The 22,586-nt window shown below is 37.9% G+C and overlaps 1 protein-coding gene across 1 annotated transcript in view; it reads right to left on the bottom strand.

The window, feature by feature from the left end:
• Positions 1-624: 624 nt before the first annotated feature.
• The window catches only part of pitpnc1a (phosphatidylinositol transfer protein cytoplasmic 1a), a 298,049-nt gene continuing 276,087 nt past the window's right edge, over positions 625-22,586 (bottom strand). The window contains exons 9-11 of the mRNA XM_059948289.1: positions 16,694-16,849; positions 12,873-12,936; positions 625-5,667 (exon numbers count right to left, since the gene is read on the bottom strand). Of these exons, the coding sequence (XP_059804272.1) occupies positions 5,351-5,667; positions 12,873-12,936; positions 16,694-16,849 (537 nt within the window). The 3' untranslated portion in view covers positions 625-5,350. The remainder of the gene's footprint in view (positions 5,668-12,872; positions 12,937-16,693; positions 16,850-22,586) is intronic.

The following is a 22,586-nucleotide window of genomic DNA, read 5'->3' as shown; positions in this document are numbered from 1 at the left end:
CCACTGCCCACTCCTTGGACTTTATTGAATTGAATTGACTTTATTTCTTACATCCTTCTCATACATGAGGAGTAAAAATCTTTGCATTATGTCTCCATCTAAATGTGCAATCATAATTTATAATAAATCGAAACGTCAATGTAACATAGAAATACACTCAATTCAGCGATCAGCCTGATGGCCCACTGGAAGAAGCTTATTCTTCCCTCAGTGTGTTCTGACTTTCCTTAAAACCCAATTCTGACCAAAATTCTTCTTCACTTTCCTAACTTGTTTAGCTAATTCTTCCCCATTGTTTTTTTTAGTAATTTGCCTCAGTAATTTTTCAAAATATAAATGCAAAATGTTTGCAGCATTTCTGATTACTGATAATCTGTTCTCCTGCTGGAATGGAGAAAAACAAACTCAACAATCTGTGTCAGTTGTAAATTATAGCCATTTCATGCAATGAATTATAATTTCAGCCTTAAAGAGCTGCTTGCCACTTGTTATTTGTGCATTGTGTAATGGTTGTTCTCATGGAGAAGAAAATGATAGCATTTTTCTATTTAAGTCCAAAAGTGAAAGGATAATACATAGTACAGATCAAATAGAATGATTAGAACAATTACTCCACAGAGGCAATTAACCTTAATCCAGAGAAAAGTTTTTTATTTCTTTCAATGGTAATTCTGCTTAAAAGCTATGTGAGGTTTTTACTACATTTGGTTTATTATAACATGCTAGGTAACAAACTATTACAGTGGATCCTTCAACCCATCTAATAAGGTAAACCAGTCACCGAGTAACTTCATCCTTAAATTAACAAATCATCAGAATATTTACATCGTACTGCTTATACTCAGTACAGATCTATGCAAAACTGTTCAATGTTTGCCAAGAGATGGATCTTCCATTTTGTAAACACAAGCATAATGGATTAGGTGTCATTGAATATCTGAAGATAAGAGTTGTTTCAGGTCATTTTTTCCCACATTCTTCTAAGGTGCTTACAGTCGGTCCACATTATTAGCGTTCTACTAATGCTTTACCCTTTTTCACGTTTTGTTCTCATCCTCCTGAGGGTAGTGATTCTCCTCACGCAGTAGTTATGCAACAATTTAGCTCAAGCTGCCACTGTTCATTGTTGAGCCTTACTATGTTCACAGGCTATTCAACTGCAGCTCGGGAGAGAATCACAAACTACATCTTGACTCTTTGGGCCTCTGCCTATATGCTATCAAAAGAGAAGGAGATCAGAATGATTTTAGCTTTCCTTAACACAAAATGCTGAGGAAAACTGCGGATTCCCAAGCAGTGACCCATCTGAGATCAGGATAGCCGCCAATTGGATCAGCACCAGACCATTTTTTGCATTCTAATCTGTTGTGCTGAACTGCAATTTCTGGAAATAACTTCCTCAGTAGTTTAAAGTTCCAAGCATTGGATAAAAGATAATGCTTTACAGAAAGAGATTCCCCACAGTAAGATGAGTAAACTGCTAGGTCTACTGAACCAGAACATTATACAGAGGTTCTGCATATTCCAGTACTCAAAGAAATCCAGTTTGCATGTGGGACATGCGAGAGTTGGTTTGTGGAAATATAGTCAATAAAAACACAATATACACAACTTGGGGCATTGCGGCAAACTGGACATAACATATTGAAAATGTTTTTTAACAATAGTTAGGAAAAATATTTTATTTCAGTCACTATTACCATATGATTTTAAATATTTATAACCACAGTTCCCATTGTAAACGTATTGTTATGATATCTAAATAATCCTACTAATCTCAAATGTTTCCTTTATAGTATCGATCACAAAGTGTTAAGAAATATCTGCTTAAAAAGATGATTTTCATAAAATGCTTGACCAACTATTTTCGCAAATAGCTTTGATTTATTAAAAGCAAAAATGCTGGTAGGAATCCAAAATTTAAAAAAAACTGCAAATGCAGGAAATGCTCAGCAGGTCAGGCATAATCAAAACAGAGTTAACATTTCAGACTGGTGAAAGGTCAGTGGAACAACACCTGGCCCATTGAGCTTATCCATAGTTCATCTTTCATCCTCAGATGTGGTAAACAATATTCTTCGGACAAGGTGAATGATCTTTTCCTAGGTCATGAGGGGTTCTACCAAAGTAACTTTGGGTTATGTTTGATTAATTTTTACATTCTTTTGAATACCCTTTTGTGGTAGCATGGTGAAGGGAGATTAAATATGGACATAGATTACAATTTTATCAGTTGAACTCTGCTGCTAAGAATTTTCAGTGGAAAGGAGATTCTTGCTATTCTCTACCATTTTATCATGTACTCTCTGTGACCAGAGGTCTTCAGACCTGTTACTACTTTCATATTAAATCTCTCTGGATCTACGAGTGTCTCAGTTAGTTTGTTCACTTACTTCAGACTGTGATTTAAAGCTGTAACAGTTACGGGGTTGTGACAATTAGTAGGAATGATTTCAACTTCCCCACTTAATCAAAACTATTGGGAAGTATACAAGTTTGGATTTGTGTCTGTGATCAAATGGTTAATGGTGAGGGGTCCTGTGTACAAAGGCCAATAGAACAAGTTATATTTTGTAATTTATAGTAATTTCTATGTCTTTGCACTGTCCTGCTGCTGCAAAACAATAAATTTCATGACATACAATTTAGTGATTCTGATTTATGCTTGTAGAAACATATCCAAATGATATATTTTCCCTTCTGGAAAGAAGATGTGAGACTTAAAATGTAAAATTTTTTTTAAAAGAAATCTTGTACACACGAGAGATTCTGCAGATGCTTCAATCCAGGGTAACTCAAACACAGAATGCTGAAGGAACTCCACCGATCAGGCAACATCTACGGAAAGGAATAAAGAGTTGATATTTTGGGCTGAGACCCTTCATTAGGACTGGAAAGGAAGGAGGAATAAAGAGGGAATTAATCTAGCTTCTTTCCCTTTTCTTTCTAGTCCTGATAAAGATTCTAGGGCTGAAACATTAACTGTTCATTCTCCTCCACAGATGCTGCCTGACCTGCTGAGTTCCTCTAGCATTTATGTATGTTACATATCGGTTTAATTGTGATTAAATATGCATAGCAAAGTACTTTCGCTGCTATATTTACTCATGTAGATTTGATCCACTGAATTCCTCCAGAATTCTGTGTGTGTTACTGAAGAAATCTTGTTGCTTATGAATAGTTGAACGATGGTGAGTGCTGAAGATAACTACTGTACAAACTTCAGTGCCAGTATTACAAATGAACATGGCTTCAAACAGGCACCCAGTGCAGGTAGAACATGACAGCTCTGTTATATTTTGTTATAGTATAAATAATCATGAACTGAGTTCTTTTGCCAAATTGATGTCAATGGTAAAAAAAGAACAAATCCCCTATCTTTAAAAATATGTGATTGGATGTGGAATTGGTTGCAGGGTAAAATCTTATACAGTTCTGAAGACAAAGGTTTTAATAAGAGCAGCCAACATACTTTCATGATTGTCTGGACCAAGCAAACAGACCAGATCCATGGCAGCAACAGATGATTAGAGACATCTCGCGGCACTAAGAGAGATTCTGAATGAATGTGCCTTCCCTTCTGCACGCTCCATTCTCTAGTTTGTAATCACTGTGAATGCTGTATACCCTGCTGAGTTTTCAAATGGTCATTGTCAATGCTGTGTTAAACAGAGTTAATTAAATATTCAATTATCAAAGAGGAAATAATTAGATCACAGAGAAATAAATTAGCTAACTCTTAACTTTATAGATATTTAAATGACTGAAAACTATTAGCACAGTAGAGGGAGTTGCATTCAATTTACACATTAATGAAAATGTGTTTGGGTGAGAATATTAACATCAGCATACATCAAGTGATTTAATTAAAGTTTTGTTTTGATTTAAGCATTTTAATGTCTTTTGTTTAGCACAGAGATGTTAAATATAATTTAGTAGTCTTGGTTCCTTCCTTCTTGTCTGAAATGGCAAAATAGGTGTAGAGCTAAAATAATTATTACATATAAATGGACTGTTTTAAATTTTGTTCTCAAATAAATTGAAAGTTGTGGAGATACTGAGAATAAACTCCATTTTAGCACACATACACATCATGGTACTTGTAACTATTTTAAAATTAATACGCCTGAAACTTCTACACAATTTTCTCACTGCAGCCAGGAATGTTTTATCCAAAGACCTGCTCTTTGCATGGCAGAACATAAAACAAGATTTTTGACTAACATTTTTGAGCCTTGCTCTGTCATCAGAAGGCACAAGTTAGGCTGAGTTTTCTTCGCCCAAGCACAATAACATCAAGACCAACTACAGAGCTTTGACTGGCTTATCAGAAACTCTGGAAAGAGTCTGATGCCACTACAGCACTGACAGAGATATACTTGCTAAGAGATTTATAACTCTATTTTTGGAAACTGGAAGATGTCTTGGTAATCAAATGATGCATTTAAAATAACAACCAAAAAAAGGTATAATTAAGCAAATTTTTAAACAATGAATTTTTACAACAGGAATGCTCTGCTTTAAAGAGCAATAGTAGGGAACTGGAAAGGAAAAATATGCACATTACGGGAAAGTGAGGGAAACTGGGAATAAATGCTCAGCTCTTTCAAAGGGCCAGCACAGATTAGATGGATTTAATGGCCTGATTCTCTGCTATATCATTTTATGGGTCTATTCCATAGTCTCTCACTGGTGAATTGTGCTGAGGACTGCCGAAGGACATCTTGAATCCTGACCTGAAACCAAAGCCAACAAATTCTGATTGCTTTGGAGCTCTATACATCTGCGTAGGTCCTCCTGACGTTGGGTAAATAACACCTGTCCCAAGTCATTAAAGCACATCTATAGCTATGCAGGAGGTAACAAATTACTCCTGAGTTCAATAAGCGGGCTTAGGAAACAAGTTTAAATTTTACTGCTCTGATACGTGTACGTGAATGTGTGTAACACATTGGGATAAATCTCATCTGCCAGCAGCACCTCCTGGAAAATCACAGTGTTCTGAGATTTGGCTCCCTTGGCTATCAATGCTAGGAAAATGATGGGCAAGGCAGCTGTGAATTTTTAATATATATTGGCAGCAGTCAAATTTACTTGTCATCAACACTTGGAAACAGTATTCACTCCCTATAATGATATTCCCTGTGGGGAGAAGCTTTACTCCATTTTAAGAAAGAAAAAAATTGTAGGCATGGAGCACATTATTTCCTTTGCAATTTACACTCAAGGGACCCAAAAAAACAGGCAATTAGCATGCGAGTTTGAGATAAAGGAGGAAAGCAAGTGACAGATAAAGAAGAATATTATCTAATACTGAAAACTAAAAGTAGACCCTCTGAGAGGAAAAATGTTAGTTATGCTTGGGCTTAGAAGGCCCGCCACAAGCATCAATATTGGATGTTGTAGAAATGCTGCATTGTTCCTGAGGATCTGGAAGGGTAAGAGTTTCTGGAGCAGACTTTTTCCGAGGACGATCCTTGGGAATTGCCAGAAATTCCGGAGCTTCTGAAGCAAGAGGTGTGGTTGGAGCACTAGATGGTCCACTGCGGGTTAACAAAGGCATAACGATATTGCTGATAGTAATTGCAGGAGGAATAACTCCAATTTTTTTGTTGGTGGCTTCCTGAGTTGCTCGTTCAAATTCTCGGACTTCATTCATTGTCATGTCTTTCAATTGAAAACCAAAAGAGAAAGAATATCAGTACAAATTTTAATGGGTCTTGCAGAACTAATCCCAGCTCACTACATGCTCATAAAGTATGTGGTCATCTTTAAACTACTCATTGCTCACAGTGATGGCTTATAAAAAAAGACATGTTAAAGTCTTGAATTTTTTTTCAAGTTTTACTTAAACAATTGGAGAAAGAACTTTAAAAAACTTTTTTTGGTTTCCACCATGATGCTAACAATATATTTTAAATCAAACATACATCCCCCTTGAACAATATAGCCTTTGAAATACAAATATTCTGCATCAGTGATTGACCAACTACTTGAGAAGATGTTGCAGAATACATTAGATTAGGGGACTTTGGAGGAGAAAACTTGGATTTGTAAAAAAATGTCAGTAGGAATGGCCAATTTTCAATATGTCAGTATTATAATTACAGTTTATTAGAGAAACCAGAAGTTACTTGTTCTTGTTAATTTTGTGAAATTGCCCAGTTCTTCCAATGATGATGAAAACAAGGAAACATCCCTCATGCCAAACAAAAATTTAAAAAAGCATACACAATTCCCAAAACTTTTCATGGTGATGTGAGTTGGCATAAATGTGTTATATCATTAAAAAGGCTTTAGATTTGCTCCCATGGTTTTTCCTCTTAGCAGAATTTTGATATTGCTGTGAGAATATTGATTGAATGTATGCAAAATTAAACAGAAAATTGTGAATGAAATATTTTCTGTCTATAAATGCATATCTGTACCTCCTTAGAAAGGCAATATCCCAAAGAAACTTGGTGAGTGCACATGAAACTTTGCTTGGCCACAACATGTATCAAGGTCACAGTTCACTTACCATTGGTCATCCGCCCAGTTTATGACTGTGTGTAGAACTCTCAGAATTGTTTCCCAATCATGAACAACTTACTTATTGTAATCAAATGCCATGATTTACACTTTGTAGTCTATTTGAACAGGACTTTTTCTCATGTTTAAAGTCATATTTTTGGGCAATGCGTTTAATTCATAAACTAATTGTTACTTATACCATAAACACTAGTACTGGACTGACTGATGTTTTATTTGCCATTTACGCCGGGACAAAAATCAGTGGAAACACAGAGCAATGGAGCAGTATCATTTAACTGCTTACCAGTTCTGTTCCTACCACATAGCAGTTCTTGCATTTTGAAACACTGAAGGAAGATTTGCATTTTACTAGCCTTAGCTACAACCACTTGTACCTTAGATGGAAGATCTAATTTGTCTTTTCGGAATCACAGAATGATAACAGTATGGAAGGACTTTATAATCCTGCGGACTTCACACCTGCTCTATGGAAGAGCAATCCAACTAGTGCCACTCCTGCCCTCTCCGTGGATGTGCACACTTGCTAAACACTTTTCTGATTCTTTTGCCAATTGTTCTATGTCTATAATCCTTGGTTCTTCTGCCACTGGAAATAATTTCTCTTGATTAGCTTGGGCAATGCACTTCATGACATTAAATAACTTTACTAGGTCCCCTTGCAACCTCCTGTGTTCTAAGGACAACAATCCCAACTTCTCCACCTCAACTACAAGACTAAAATTCCTTCATCCTCGGAATAACCAGTAAGTCTTGTTCTCTCCAAATCTTTTATGTCTTTCCTTATAAGTGGCACCCAGAATTAGACACAAAGATTCATTGTGACTTCCTTGCCTTTGTACTCCATGCTGTTTTCTAAAGCCTGGAATCCTATAAGTTTTCAGAACCTTTTTTGCCATTTTCAACAAACTATGCATGGTTATTCCCAGAATTTCCTGTTCTTTCTTCTCTTTCAGAATTGTTCCTTCTTATTTATCTTGCCTTTTCTCATTCTTCTGACTGAAATGTAACACTTTGACTTCTTGGTACTAAATTTCATTAGTCACATAACTGCCCATTCTACCAACCTGCAAATATCATTTTGAAATATAATACTCCACTTGTCATAGTTCATGTCTCCAGGTTTCTCTCATTTACAGGTTGTAAAGTGTGCTCTGTTGTTCAAGTCCAAGTCATTAATATATATTTACAATTAGTTCACTTGCTTTTGTTCTTTGATCTCTTACAATTCGGCCTTAGTGATAAATGGATTTGAGAAATCGTTAAGTTTAATCTTTCTGTGTCTATTAAGGATACAGGAACTCTCACTTGTACAGATTTTCAGTCACTGAAGGACAAATATAGATCAGCACAATCACTTCCTTTTCAACATTTGCTTGATGTTTTTTGTTTTATTTTAGAGATACAGCACAGTAACAGGCCCTTCCAGCCCAAAGAGCCTGCACCCCAATTACACCCATGTGACCAATTAACCGACTAACCCATATGTCTTTGGAATTTGGGAAGAAACCAGAGTATTCAGAGGAAATCCACGTGGTCACGGAGAGAATCTACAGACAGTGGTGGAACTTAACTGGGATCAATTTTAGTTTTAACTGATGCAGTGAATTTCAATAGTGGAGCATAACTTAATACTTCTTTGTTTATCAAATGCTGTAGAAGAAAAGTTACGACGATGAAGCAATGAATCAGAATCAAACACTAACACTGGCAAATGCTGAGCTGTAAAACTCTGCTATAACTTCAGATAGCATGATCTTGCAGCTGTAATACTGGTCTCCATGTGACTCGACATAAAGAACCTTGAAATATTTAACATAATTCAGCCGGTTGCAAACTGTTGAAACTGGATCAGCTGTCCATATTATGTTCTGCAGATATTTAGTTGACACTGGAGACAAGCGAATTAAAAGTGGGCCGTGTCAAGGGTATCATAAAATTAATCACTCACACTATTAAGGTGCAAATACTGTTGTCTAGATAATCAGTTTGGTATCATGCTGTTGTTTCTCCAGTGGTATTGTGTGTATGGTGCAGTGGCTTAACAGGGTACAATCTGTGGAAAAAGAAGCGGAGTTACCTTTTCAAGTTGAAGAGCCTTTCCCAGTTTAGGTGAAGGTTCTTAGACCTTAAACGTGAACCCCTTTTCTCTTTCCACAGATACTTTATGATCTGCTGAGTGTTTTTCCAACTATTTTCTGTTTTTATTTCAGATTTTCAGCATCTGCAACTTTTTGATTTTCCCACAGGATTGACCTTCCTTGTTTGATCCTGACCTCCACTTATTATTGCTCCTCAATGTTGAATTCAAGAAGGGAAGAACAAGGCTTGGCTATGATGACTCCCTCAAGTGAGTAATCTGTTGCATTCTGTTATATGGGCTCGTATACAAAGCTCTTTGAAAGTTGGCATAACTCACCATAGTACAAGTCATTGTATTCAGGGCAGGAAGTAAATATCCATCTGGACTCAGTATGGGATATAAGGGAATAGCAAGTTTCAAGACATGGATAAATGGTAAAATGGGTAAGTATTGACAGTGCAGTGCTTAATGAAAACAAAATTATTGCCCCTACAATATCCTCCCTATGTGAGATGTCTCATTCAATTATGCTGAATCTAACATTGTCTTTGAGCTTTACAAATTATATTAATATCTTTAATTCCCAAAGAGTAGGAGGTTTGTTTAAAATGTACTTCATCAAAAGTGTAACATACGCTTGTGTTGCCATCACTCTGTATTTCATCCGTTGAAGGAGAATTTGTGGAAGGCTGATCAAACCAAACTTTTATGTTCGTTTGTTCATGCATATTTTTCTCAAAATTCCGCACGTCATCCATAGTCATATCTGTAAAAAGTTCAAGATGTTTTCTTTGCATTTTTTTTTTATTGAGGACATTAAACTCAAGGCATGTAGTGGCTTCTGGCAGGAAAGTGTTAAAATAAAGTGCCATTTGAGGTGGATGCATGGAAGGTTCTAGAAGCAGCAGGGCACTAGCTTTATCGACACCCAGTCATAAAGTTAGTTTGGCCAGTTGGAAAGAAATGTGGAAGGTAGGGAAAAAAAGGCTAGGAGCAAAAGGATTGCTGAAAGGAGAATAAAGGAAAAGAGTGGAGTTTTTGTAAAGTGCACTTGGGAGGAAATGTGAAGGCTTAAGGCAGAAGGATCTTCAAGAAAGTTGCTTCTAGAAGATCATCAGAAGACCTGCTACAAGACCTCTAAATAAAGCAACATTTTAGACTTTAATACTTAACATTTTATGGCAACACTTAAGATGCTCCCACTTACATGAATGTCGATCAATTATTCAGAAACTTAATACTAAAACAAGAACTAACTAATGTTTTGGAACTGTTTCATATGTTTTATTAACAGGTAATCCCATAATATAAATCCAAATCCAAATAATGATGGAACTGATATCTAAAAGATGCATAAAGGTGGTCTTCAGACACAGCTGACTTTGAACAGATTTCACAGCAGCTTTACCGCAGTTCCTACCTGCAATACCTTACACAGTGAAGAGTAGAACTGCGTTAGTCAGCAAGAGTGAAAATTGCTGATTAGTAAATACAAAGAGCATAAAGTTAAGAAACACAGTCATTCAGAAAGCTCAGCTCAGGACAATGTCATGTACTTACGTTAATACTGTATTTCAAGTAATGTTGCTTCTAGAAGATTTTACCAACAATGCTTAAACTATACAGAATAGCACAAGCATGGCATTATTTGTTTGAGTTTTCAAGATCATGGTTGTGTAGTTGTAAAGAGAGTACAATTCCCAACAATTAAGCTTTAAGCTGCAGAGGGAGAAGGTAAAGGCAGGTAAGATCTGTGGCAGGATGGAGACTATGAGGAACTAAATGGCACACTATTCAATTTGACATGCCAAATGATGCACCATCTTCACTATTTTTTCTTTCATTTTCACTGTTTACTTACTTTATTTTTTAATATGTACTGTGTTTCTTAATGTACAGTATGGTGCAAAAGTCAGGCACATGTAAAACAATACATAAAATGAAGATACTTCCAAAAATAATGAAATAATAAGTATCTAAATATAAAAAAGCTATAAAGAGCAGTAAATAATAAAAAAGTAAATCAAAACAATATTTGGTGTGACCACTCTTTGCCTTTAAACCTGTGTCAATTTTCTTTGATACACAGTTGTGTAGCTTTATGAGGAAATTAGTTGGTAGGTTGTTCCAAACATCTCAGAGAACCTGCCACAGTTCTGAAAACTTTGCTGTCTCGGTTGCTTCTGTCTCTCCAGGTAATCTCAGACAGCCTCGATGATGTTGAGATCAGGGCGTTGTGGAGGCCATACAAATCTGTCGCAGAACTCCTGGCTCTTCTTTTCGCTGAAGATAGTTCTTTATGATCTTGGCCATGTGTTTGGGGTCATTGACCTGGGGCAGAATAAAGTTGGGACCAACCAACCTCCTCCCTGATGGTATTGCATGAATGATGAGAATCTGCTTGTACTCTCAGCATTGAAGATTCCATTATTTCTGACCAGATCACCAACCCTGTTTACAGAAATGTAGCCCCAAACCTGCAGGGAACCTCCACTGTGCTTTGCTGCAGACACTCATCCATGTATCACTCTCCAGCTCTCCTGCAGACAAACTGTTTCCTGTTTGTGCCAAAGATTTCAAATTTTGACTTGCCAGTTTCAAGCACCCTGGTCCTTGTGTTTCTGTGCGTGAGTCTCTTATTTTTATTTCCACTTCACAAAAATGGGTTTTTGGCAGCAATTTTTCCATGAAGATCACTCTGACAAGATTTCTCCAGATTGTAGAAGGGTATACTTGGGTTACAGAGATTTCTGTGAGGTCAGAGCTGATAGCAATGTGGGACTTCTTCTGTTTTAAAGGGATGTCAATTTGATGTATCTTTCATCTGCTGCGCTCAACCTTGCCTGTTTCTTTGTGCTTCTTCAGAAAAGCTTGGATAGTACACCTTGAAACTCCTGTTTGTCATGAAACTTCTGATTGAGAGAGACCTTGCTAATGCCTGTATGATCACCTTGTGTCTTGTTGCTATGCTCACTGACGTTATGGTGTAAGAGTTGATGATTTGAAAGTTAAACTATCACATCTGTCACATCCTCACCTTTTAGTCTGGTCGTCCTTTGTCCAGTTTGATTTCTTCTGCACCTGTTTCTGTTTTAGTTTAGTTAATTCAATTAATCATGTCATTGATCATCAGCATCCTGTTTGTTATCTTTTTTTAATCATACACTGGTCCATATATGTACAAAGAAATTAAGTTTTTATTTGAAAAGGGGTCAATTACTTAATATGTTACTTTTGTTAACAGAAAACAAAAAATTTCTCTCTAGCCTTTAATTTTTAGAAAAATGAATGCTCTTTTTTATTGATACACTAATGCAGAAGGAAAAAATAAACATCTAAAACAAATTTTTATCAAAAATCTAGCATTTAAGACTTTTGCATAGTACTGTAATTTATATTACTTTTTATGTTGAGTGGATTCCAGTTGATAGTGCCTTTGGTTAATTGGGGCTTCCCGTTATTTGTAGAACTGCTAAAGGACCAAAACTAATCAAAAATAGTCATGATTCCCTTCATTCATTTGGGACACTCTACCACTTAATTGGAAACTGTTGCCAAATAGTTTCTAACTAGCATCAATTGTGAGCAGTTGTTTGGCCGTTAGACACTACACCGTGTTTACAGCAAACGGTTTGTAAATTGCATCAGTTGCATGTGTTTGTGTTCAAAAATGGTGATTTTTGTGGCTGGTAGTTGCTGAGAAATAAACAGTAAGACAATTCAGAACTGGGGTTTCAAGTACTCAGATGTCAGAAATAGCTGGGAGTGAAAATGAAATGATTTCACTACTTCAACAAATTGGGGCCTACAAAGAATTTGTAGGGATGACCATACAGACTGAGTTTATTACCTTGGCACTGGTGTTAGATGGACTTTGAATGCATGTTGTGAAGGAAAAGAATAAGAGAGAAACATCTCACGTTGATCTGGAACAATTTCCAAAGCCCTTTAATAAGATAAGAAGACTGTGGGAGCTTGAGAGTTTGGTGGGGAGATGGAGTTTAAGATGAAACAAGCCAGATGGTTGAAAGCTCAGCAATGATGAATGGGAAAGACTCAAACACAGGATGCAAAACTGTTGTTCCAAACCGATAACATGGTTGAATATTTTTGCCACATTTCAGGTTATAAAATAAATTATTTTACAGAGTTAGAAAAATCTTCTAGCAGCTTGGTTTTGTAGTATGTTTTTGCAATCCTGTCTTTATGGTATCCTTAAGCTGGCAAACCCCAGTGAAAAGCTGGGATGATTACTTACCATACCACTCATCCACCCAGGCAAACGCTTGCCGATGGCCAATCATCAGAATATCCCGAATCACCTGCTAACACAAAATAATCATTAAACTATTGGTAAGAATTCCCAGGGAATCAATTTACAACAAATGTATGTTTAGAGACATAAGAAACTAAATCAAAAGTTAGTTGAAGCAACTCATGAGTTTAGTGAAATGGGGAGGGGGGGGAGAATCTCATTGAAACCCATTGAATATTGAAAGGCCCAGATGGAGAGGACCAGGGGCACAGCCTCTGAATATATAAGATGAGGAGGAATTTCTTTAGCCGGGGGTGGTGAATCTGTGGCATTTATTGCCATGGATAGCTGTGGAGGCATGTCATTGGGTATATTTAAAGCAGAGGTTGATAGGGTCTAAAAACACAAAATGCTGGCAGAACTCAGCAGGCCAGACAACATCTATGGGAGGAGGTAGTGACGATGTTTCAGGCCGAAACCCTTAATCAGGGGTGACGTTTTGGGGCAAAACCCTTGATAGGGTCTTGATTAGTGAGGGTGTCAAAGGTTACCGGGGGAAGGCAAGAGAATGGAGTTGAGAGGGATAATAAATCAGTCGTGATGAAATGGAGGAGAAGACTCAATTGGCCAAATTGCTTAATTCTGCTCCCAATATCTTATGACTAACTGCAGATACTGGATATCTGAAGACACACACAAAGGCTCTTAGAGGAACTCAACGTATCAGGTGTATCTATGGAGGGAAGTAATCAGTCAGCATTTCAGCACTGAGGAAAGGTCTCAACAATGACTGTTTATTTCTATCCATAGATGCTGCTACACTTGCTGGGTTCCTCCAGCACTGATGTGTTGGTTCAACTAATTGCAAATTTAGTTTAATACCTTGGAAATTTTTCTCTTACATTAAGTTCAAATGGAATACAGGAGGCAATGAGATGGAACATTATCCTTAGGACAGAATTTGGTCTTCCCCTCTGCAAGCACCTTTGCAAGTGGTAAAATGAGCATCTGGATATAGTTACTTTGTCATTTATATACATAGAAGCTCATATATTATTTCTGATAAGGCCCTAGGCTGACACTGAGGCCTTCAGCAAGTTAATGCTCATTCCAAAATGAAGGAGGCCCTTCCTCTGATCAATGAACTTGCAAATGTTAATCACAAAATGCTGGAGGAACTCAGCAGGTCAGGCAACACAGATGGAGGGAAATGGACAGTTGCTATTTTGGGCTGAGATTCTTTATCAGGACTGAAAGAAAAGACAGCAGAAACCAGAGTAAAAAAAAAGGAGTGGGGAGGGAGGTGGAGGAGCACGTGTTGCTAGGTGATAGGTAGGCCTGGGTGGGTGGGGAGAGGGTATGAAAGGGAACGATGTGAGAATCTGGGAGGTTATATGTGGAAGAGTTAATGTGCTGAAGAAGGAGGAAATTGACAGGAGAGGATAGTGGACCATGAAATAACAGGAAGGAGATGGGAAACAAGAGGGAGGTGATAAGCAGGTCATGAGACTCTGATAGGGGAAGAGAAGGAATGAAAGGGTCACCAAAATGAGGGAAAACAAAGTGGGGAGGGGAACTGAAGGGAGTGGTTACTAGAAGTTAGAGAAATTATTCTACAAGCTGTCAGGTTGGAGACTACGAAGATGGAATATTGCTCCTCTAACCTGTGTTTGTCTCATTGTAGCTGCCCGACCTGCAAAATTCCTCCAGGAATTTGTGTGTGTTGCTCAAGATTTTCAGCATCTGCTGAATCTCTTGTGAGCTTTGTGTGCAAATGCTAATTGGCACTAAGTGCAACCCACCAACACATAATAGACACAGAGAGTGGTGGTGACTGGGACAGACCTCAGGAAAATCTGTTGGGGAACATGGTCATTGCTTCACTGGCTCTGGGAGGAACATCCAGGTGCATGCCTGGCAGTGGATAAAAATCAGTTCTGAACAGTGGAACTTTGTCAGGATGCACCATTGAAACTTTTCCCATACCTTTGTCATAAAATTCACTGATTTTGGATCAGATTGTGAAGGAAAATCCTACTCATTAATTATTGGAATTATGCAAATTTTGCAAGTCTGTATATATTTGAAGGGGTAAGTTACATTATATTCTCCCAGGTTCTTAAAACTTAAAGATGAATAATTGTTCATGAGCATTGCTTATGAAAGGACTGAAAAATGCATTGATTACAAGTGATCATCAGAATCTACTTCAGAAACTGGAGGAACACACACAAAATGCTGGAGAAACTTGCAATGCTATTGTGACACTGTAATTTCCTATGGAAAAGAGTAAACAGTCAATGTTTCAGGATGACACCCTTCATTAAGACTGGAAAAAAGATAGGGAGTCAGAGCAAGAAGATTGGGAGGTGGAGGAAGAAGTACAAGATGGTAGGTGATTGGTGAAACCGGAAGAAGGGAGGGCTGAGGTAGAGAGCTGAGAAATTGATTCATGAAAGAGATAAAGAGCTGGGGAAGGGGGAATCTGATCGGAGAGGTTAGAAGACCATGGAAGAAAGGGAAGGGGGAGGAGCACCAGAGGGAGGTGATGGGCAGGTAAGGAGATAAGGTGAGAGAGGGAAATGGGAATGGGGGAATGGTGAAGGAAGGGGGCAATTACTAGAAATTGATGTTCATGTCATCAGGTTGCAGACAGTGCAGCCTCATCACAGCAGTAGAGTTAGCACTGAGAAAAACTGCCATAGTTTTCAGTCATGATAGAGGCAAACCTATTGATAATACATTGGATTAAAAAAAAAGGAGATACAGTATGGTAACAGACACTTCCAGCCCAATGAGCTGGTGCTGCCCATTTACACCCATGTAACCAATTAACATGCAAAGCTGTATGTATTTGAATTGTGGGAGCAGCCAGAGGAACTCAGTTACAGAGAGGAAGTATAAACTCCTTACAGACAGTGGTTGGAATGGAATCACTGGCACTGTAAAGCAATGTGCTAACTGCTAAGTCATTGAGCTTTTATTCAACAAAAATGTTGAAGGTAGTGAGGAACTGCCCTACTGTCAGTTTGCTGTTCTTAAAATGAAAGTAGGCTCAAATAATCCTTGTAGTTGAGGAAATATGCTCCAGATTTATGCTGATTTTTGAACCTGTGGATCCATATTCTGTGCTGCTGCAAATATAGAATAGCTGTCTCACAGGTTCTGAAACCTGGGCCCAATTCTGACCTCCTGCATAATCCATGTGAAGTTTGCCTATTCTCCCTATCATCCTATCGGTATTCCTGGTTCCTCCCACATCTTAAAGATGTGCAAGGTTAGTCAGTCACTCGAAATTGCTCCGAATGTAAATGAGAATTAGGGCACGTTGATCAGCACGTGTGAGAGAACAGAGAAATAATTCAGGGACTGGGATCGTTGGGGTTGTTTGAGACCTGGTGCACTGAAAGATCTGTGTTGTAAGTAAACATTACAATATGAAAAAACATGGTATTTTTAATCACTGAGGAAGAAATATTGTGTGGAATGCAGTGTGGAAAATGAACTGCTGTTTGGCTTTGAGCCAATTTCAAGTCATTGATATGGACCAATCTCTAAACACAAGAGATTCTGCCTATGCTGGAAACCCAGAGCAACAATTATAAAATGCTGGAGGAGATCAGAGGTTATGCAACATCCATGGAGAGGAATAAACAGTTGACGTTTCAGGCCAAGATCCTTCACCAGGACTGGACCAATTTAACCACAGTATTAAATGTCCACCAGATAATTTGGAATAGTTTCCAAAATAGATTGTGTTGGACAATTACAATTACTTACAAGCTTCTATCTGCCGCTTCACACTTCAGTTTTTTTGAACTAACCTTGTGCACAAATTGTTCCACTCTTGTCTGAAGTCCCCAAACTTCAAATTTAACAGTCACCAATTTATAGGAGCACATGATAGGCTTCTGAGTTTCCCTCCAGCCTTCTTTTAGCATGCCTCGCTGTGTCTTCTCTGACTTAAAATACCTGAGGTCCTGAAACACAGGGAAATCTCATGTTAGATGAAGTAGTTCCAGTTTTCCTTATGCAGTGCAACTGCACAACCATTAAAGTTACTGTGGAGCAAACACTTCCATTCAAGACTGGCAAATGGACTGCACACATAAGGCACACAATAATATTATATTCTGCATGTAAGCAATGATTTTGTTCAAAGCCACAAACACTTTAGGAAGATGGAATGTGTAGAATGAATCAGAAAATACCAGTTTTTTTTTGCCTTCATTTATCTTTTTGGACAAAAGTTTGGATAAGTCAACCTGCTCTGAAGATGACATACTCAATATTGTCTAAGGACTCATCCTCTGAAATTCCATTCTTTCCAGTTGACAGAGCATGAGCTTTATAAAGCATGTCTGACAGCACAACTAAGACCAGAAATTGATGGCACATGGCATTGCTTATATGAACCTGCACCTTCCCATTCCACTTCATAATGTCATGCGATCAAAAGTCCAGTTCTATTTTCATTCCTTTGTGCACTGCATAGTAGCTTCATCCCAGAGTGGACATGGAGGCATAGAGTCAAAGAACACTACACCACAGATACAGGGCCTTTGGCCCATCTAGTCCATGCTGAATTATTATTTTGCCTCACCCTATTGATCTGCATCTGGATCATTGACTTCCAAACCCCTCCCACCCATGTAACTATCCAAATTTGTCTTAAATGTTGAAATTGAACCCATATCCTCCACTTCTGTTCCAGCTCATCTCACACTCTCACCACCTGAGTGAAGAAGTTCACCCTCATGTTCTCCTTAAACATTTCACCTTTCACCCTTAACCCATGATCTCTAGTTCTTGACTCACACAACTTCAGTGGAAAAAGCCTGCTTGCGTTTACTCTATCTATACCACACATAATTTTGTATATCTCTATCAAATCTCCCATCATTCTTCTATGCTTTAAGGAATAAAATCCTAAATATTCACCCTTTACCTATAACTCAGGTCCTCAAGTCCCAGAAAACCCTTGTAAATTTTCTCTGCACTCTTTCAACCATATTGATATCTTTCCTGCAGGTAGGAACTGTACGCAAAACTCCAAATTAGACCTTATCAATGTCTTACACAACATCCCCTGAGATCTGCCCATTACCAATGCCCCTTCTAAGTGTTGTTAGAAATACCATGGGCCTAAGGGCCTGTACTATGCTGTACATACAGTTCCACATTCCATGTTTTTCTTGACAAGGTAGTTATGGAGATATTTCCTCTTGTGAGAAAATCTAAAGACTACTGGTCACTGTCTAAAAATAAGTAGTCATACATTTGAAACACAAATGAAATGTATTTTCTTTTTACCCTTTGCAACCAATGAAGTACTCTTTCAAATCTTAGCACCGGCCCAGAATTTCTTGGAAGTTGTGCTGTAGTCATGTACTTACAGTCAGACATTTGGACTGCATGCTTTCATCATGTATTCTTGGGTGCATTCAGTCCACACACACGCACATACAGTTTTTATTCATTTCAGGTACATTATTTATTTTTATTCTCAGTCCATGTTTTAGTCCACGGTCCAACATATCAACATATCAAAGCAATGCCAATTACTTAATAGTTCTGTAATTGTTTATGCATCTTCAGCTATAATTTAATTCTGCATTGAAGTTTGTTTGGCAAATCATTATTTAATTCAGTGCTTTCATTCGGTCCAACAATGAATGAGGTAACATTGAATGTGAACAGCATCATAACTATAGTGTATCAGGTCTTCAGCAGTAAGTGAACACTCACAATCAAGATGTGGACTGATAATTATTCACTCTTTAAATATTCATAACCTGTAACTTTGATATTTCTTTAGCTTGCAGACTGAATTATGATGAGATTGTTTTCATGTCTTTGACAGATTAATCTTAAGTTTTAACTTGGTAATGTTAAAAATTTTATTGAAAACCTGTTGGTCTCATTAGTGTTTCTGACACATCATTTATAGTAATTTTTCTCCAAAACAATATACATATTGTCTGATAATGTAGCTCTCCTAGGATGTGTAGCATTGCACACAAAATGACTGTATTCTGTATTGTTGGTTCCCCTTTGTGGAGAACTTCGTAATGTCCATGTGATGTACAGATTCAAGTTTTAATTTTTAAATTGAGATTTGGAATTTAAAACACAAGATTTATGATACTAGAACTGTTTTGATATATTGAAGTTGAATCATAGAGAGATACAGCACAGAAACAGGCCCTTCAAACAACTGAGTCCACATTGACCACCAGCCGCTCATTTACACCGACTGCAGTTGTGTATATCCAGAGCTTCAGCACAACATCCCTGCCTTTGGACACAAGATCCTATATACTTAAGTAATCACACTTCCAACACAGCCTGCCATTTTAAAGATCTGTTCGCATAAATTCAAAAATTCCTCTGTTCCTGAGTACAACTATTGCTTCTCCCAATTTGTTTTGCCAATTGCTTCACCTCAGCTTCTATGTTAAATTCTGTGTGTGTGTGTGTGTGTGTGTGTGTGTGTGTGTGTGTGTGTGTGAGTGGCTGGCTGGCAGGAAGGAAATGGCTTGTTTTGCTCATGCCGTTTGCAATTGTTGTACTGCTGTAGTTGCTGCTTATGCTGCTCTGCTGAATGTTGTGGGCATGCTATATTGTTGTCAGAATGTGTGGTGACTCATGCAAACTGACCCCTGCAAAACCTTAGGTTGTGTTGCTTATTAACTCAAACAACACATTTCACTGCATGTTTCAATGTAATAAATAAATCTGAATAAATGAATCCACTATTCGTCTATAATTTCAGCTGACCTATCTATGTCCTGTTACATTTGACTGCTGTCATCCTCAGGGTTTGTCACGACTACAAGTTTGGTATCATAATCAAAGTTTGAAATTGTACTTTGTATTCTAACATCCAAGTTATTGTACATATCAGAAAAAAAAGCATCAGTCCTTGAAGATCAGTCATTAAAAAACAAAAATGCAGTTGCTGGAAATCTGAAATTAAAACAGAAGATAATGAAAGTGCTCAGCAAATCATCAGTGGAAACTCGAAAGTTAATGCTTATGGTTATGACCTTTATCAAAACTGTCTCTTTCAGCTGGTCTGAAAAGGAATCATTTACCCCAACCGTGTTTTTTTGTTCTTAAATCAATCTATTTTTATTTAAGTTAACTCTTCTATTTGATGGACAGTTGTGTTAACTACCCTTTTTTTGCGTAGCTTTATAAAATCTTTTCTTGGAGTCCACTGTATTTCTCCATCAACCTTCTCTGTTTCTTGGTTTATGAAACATAATGTTCTCCTATATATCTCCTACCAGGATTAGAAGACATGTGCTATATCAAGACATTGGACAAACTGGGGTTGTTTTCTCTGGAGCGAAGGAGTCTGAGAGGAGATCTGATCGAGGTTTATAAGATTATGAGAGGCATGGATAGAATGGACAGGCAGTATTTTTTCCCCCAGGGTTTGAAACGTCTATTACCAGAGGACATGCACTTAAGATGAGAAGGGGTAATTTCAAGGGAGATGTAAGGGTCAGGGTTTTTTTTTAATAGAATGATGGGCACCTGGAATATGCATGCTGCCTGGGGTGGTGCTAGAGGCAGATACGTTAGCAACTTTGAAGAGATGAATGTAAGAAAAATGGAACGAATTAGACATTGTTTGGGCAGAGGGGATTAGTTTAGTTAGCCATTTGATTACTAACCTATTTGATGGGCTGAAGAACCTGTTCCTGAGCCACGTTCCTTCTCACAAAGGCAGCCTTTCCAGCACATTCTGCCTACCAATTTTCACCTTATTCACCTCCATGATCTCTATTTTTACTAATATTTTGTCAGCATCTTCTTTTTGTGTATATACTGTAACAAAACCCAATTTCCCTCGAGATCAATAAAGTATGTCTGTCTGTCTGAAACAAGGCACTTATTAATTATGCTAGCCTTGCCCTGCTCTCTGTTTATATTTAATTTATCAAAAGATTCACTCTACTTATTTAATCCTCCTATTTAAAACTAGTAAATAATGTTTGAGCTCCTTTTATATACCATTCTCTTCTCATAATATCTTTTTATCAGTCTTTATTTTTTCCCCTTTCAACTTGCTTGTTCTTTGCTAATACTAATCAACGTTACAATAATCCCACTTGGGTACACTTAGTGTTCTCTGACAAAACCATCCACACTGCCTTCATTAATCTTAAGCTACCGCAAAAAACTCAATGAAATCAGTGAGGCAGAGTTTCATTCAGCCACATTGATTCTCTCTGATCAGCCCCTGCCTTTCCAAATGTATAAAATCTTACCCCTTAGTTAGGATTTTCTCCAATAATTTCCCACCACTGACAAAAAGCTCACTAACCTGCAGTTATCTAATTTCACTGACCATATTAATTCTTTATTAATATTAATTCTTTTCCCTTCCCTATGTCTTTAAACTTACAGTCCACTACTGATTTGGTCCCAGGGCTCTGGATATGTTCCAAGGTAAGTTCTATTTGCAGCAAAACCCACGGATAAGTACTTCCTGGTTGTCTGTTGAGTTTGGGAACTCCAGCAAATTGCAGCCTAGCATCCAATTATAATTACTCACAGTACAATAATTACAGCAAGTGATCTCCCAGGTTCAGCCAGGACACGGTTAATGCACCTGATATGAAGCAGGTTTAAAGAGATAAACAGTATATCTTAATTGTCTGCTTTTTATATGAAGCTTAAGGTTTAGTTATCTCCAGCTAAAATGAAATGATGCTTTCTCTGAGCTGGTGCCACCAAAATGTACGATGTGCGTGTATTAAATTTGCTCTCTGTGTCCTTCGTATTGGTGTTGACCATGCAAATACTGATTAACCTAATCTTGGAGAAATCTTGTAACTTGTGACTGATCATGTTAGCTACCCAAGGGTAGAGGATATGATTGCAGAAAATAATGTTACAGCACAAATAATGTGTTAGTCAGAACTCTAAGGAAACACAGCTATTATTTTCAAGACTGTGGCAAATCCAGATAGAAGAAAATGTGAGTCTTCAGTTTTCAAAGAGTTGTGAACACAGCCCAGTCTATCATGAAAACCTGCCTCCCCTCCATTGACTCTCGCTGCCTCAGGAAAGCAGAGAACAGATTGAAAGGCCCCTCACACCCCAGTTGTTTTCTCTTCTCCCCACTTCCATCGGGCAGAAAATTTAAGAGCTAGAAAACATGTACCACCAGACTTAAAGACTTCTATCCCACTGCTCTAAGGCTCTTCAATAGAGCATGATGCACCATCAATAACTCTCAGAGACATGAGGCGAGATACAGGCTTTTATTGGCTGGAAGAAAGAACGAGCAGCAATTGACCACCACACTACATCCTGGAGACTGAGAGGCTGGGCTCAGACCTCAATCGCCTTTATACAGGGGTCTGTGGGAGGAGCCACAGGAGCAGTCAGCAGGGGGCGTGTCCAGGCAGGTATATGTAGTTTACCACAGAGCACTTGTACATTAAAGATAAGGTCTTGTTCTCTCAATCTACCTCGTCTTACACTTTATTTGTGTACCTGTTCTGCACTTTCCCAGTGGCCACTTTATTAGATACAGGAGGTAACTATAATGAGGCCACTGAGTGTACTTCTGTATGTTCATGGTCTTCTGCTGATGTAGCCCAACCACTTCAAGGTTCAGAGATGCTCTTCTGCACACCACTGTTGTAATGTGTGGTTATTTGAGTTACTGTTGCCTTCCTGCTAGCTTGAACCAAT

This window comes from Hypanus sabinus, chromosome 23 (assembly GCF_030144855.1).
Source record: "Hypanus sabinus isolate sHypSab1 chromosome 23, sHypSab1.hap1, whole genome shotgun sequence".
Classification (NCBI taxonomy): domain Eukaryota; kingdom Metazoa; phylum Chordata; class Chondrichthyes; order Myliobatiformes; family Dasyatidae; genus Hypanus; species Hypanus sabinus.
Note: the sequence above shows the minus strand (reverse complement) of the source record. Positions and strands in the feature narration are given on the sequence as shown.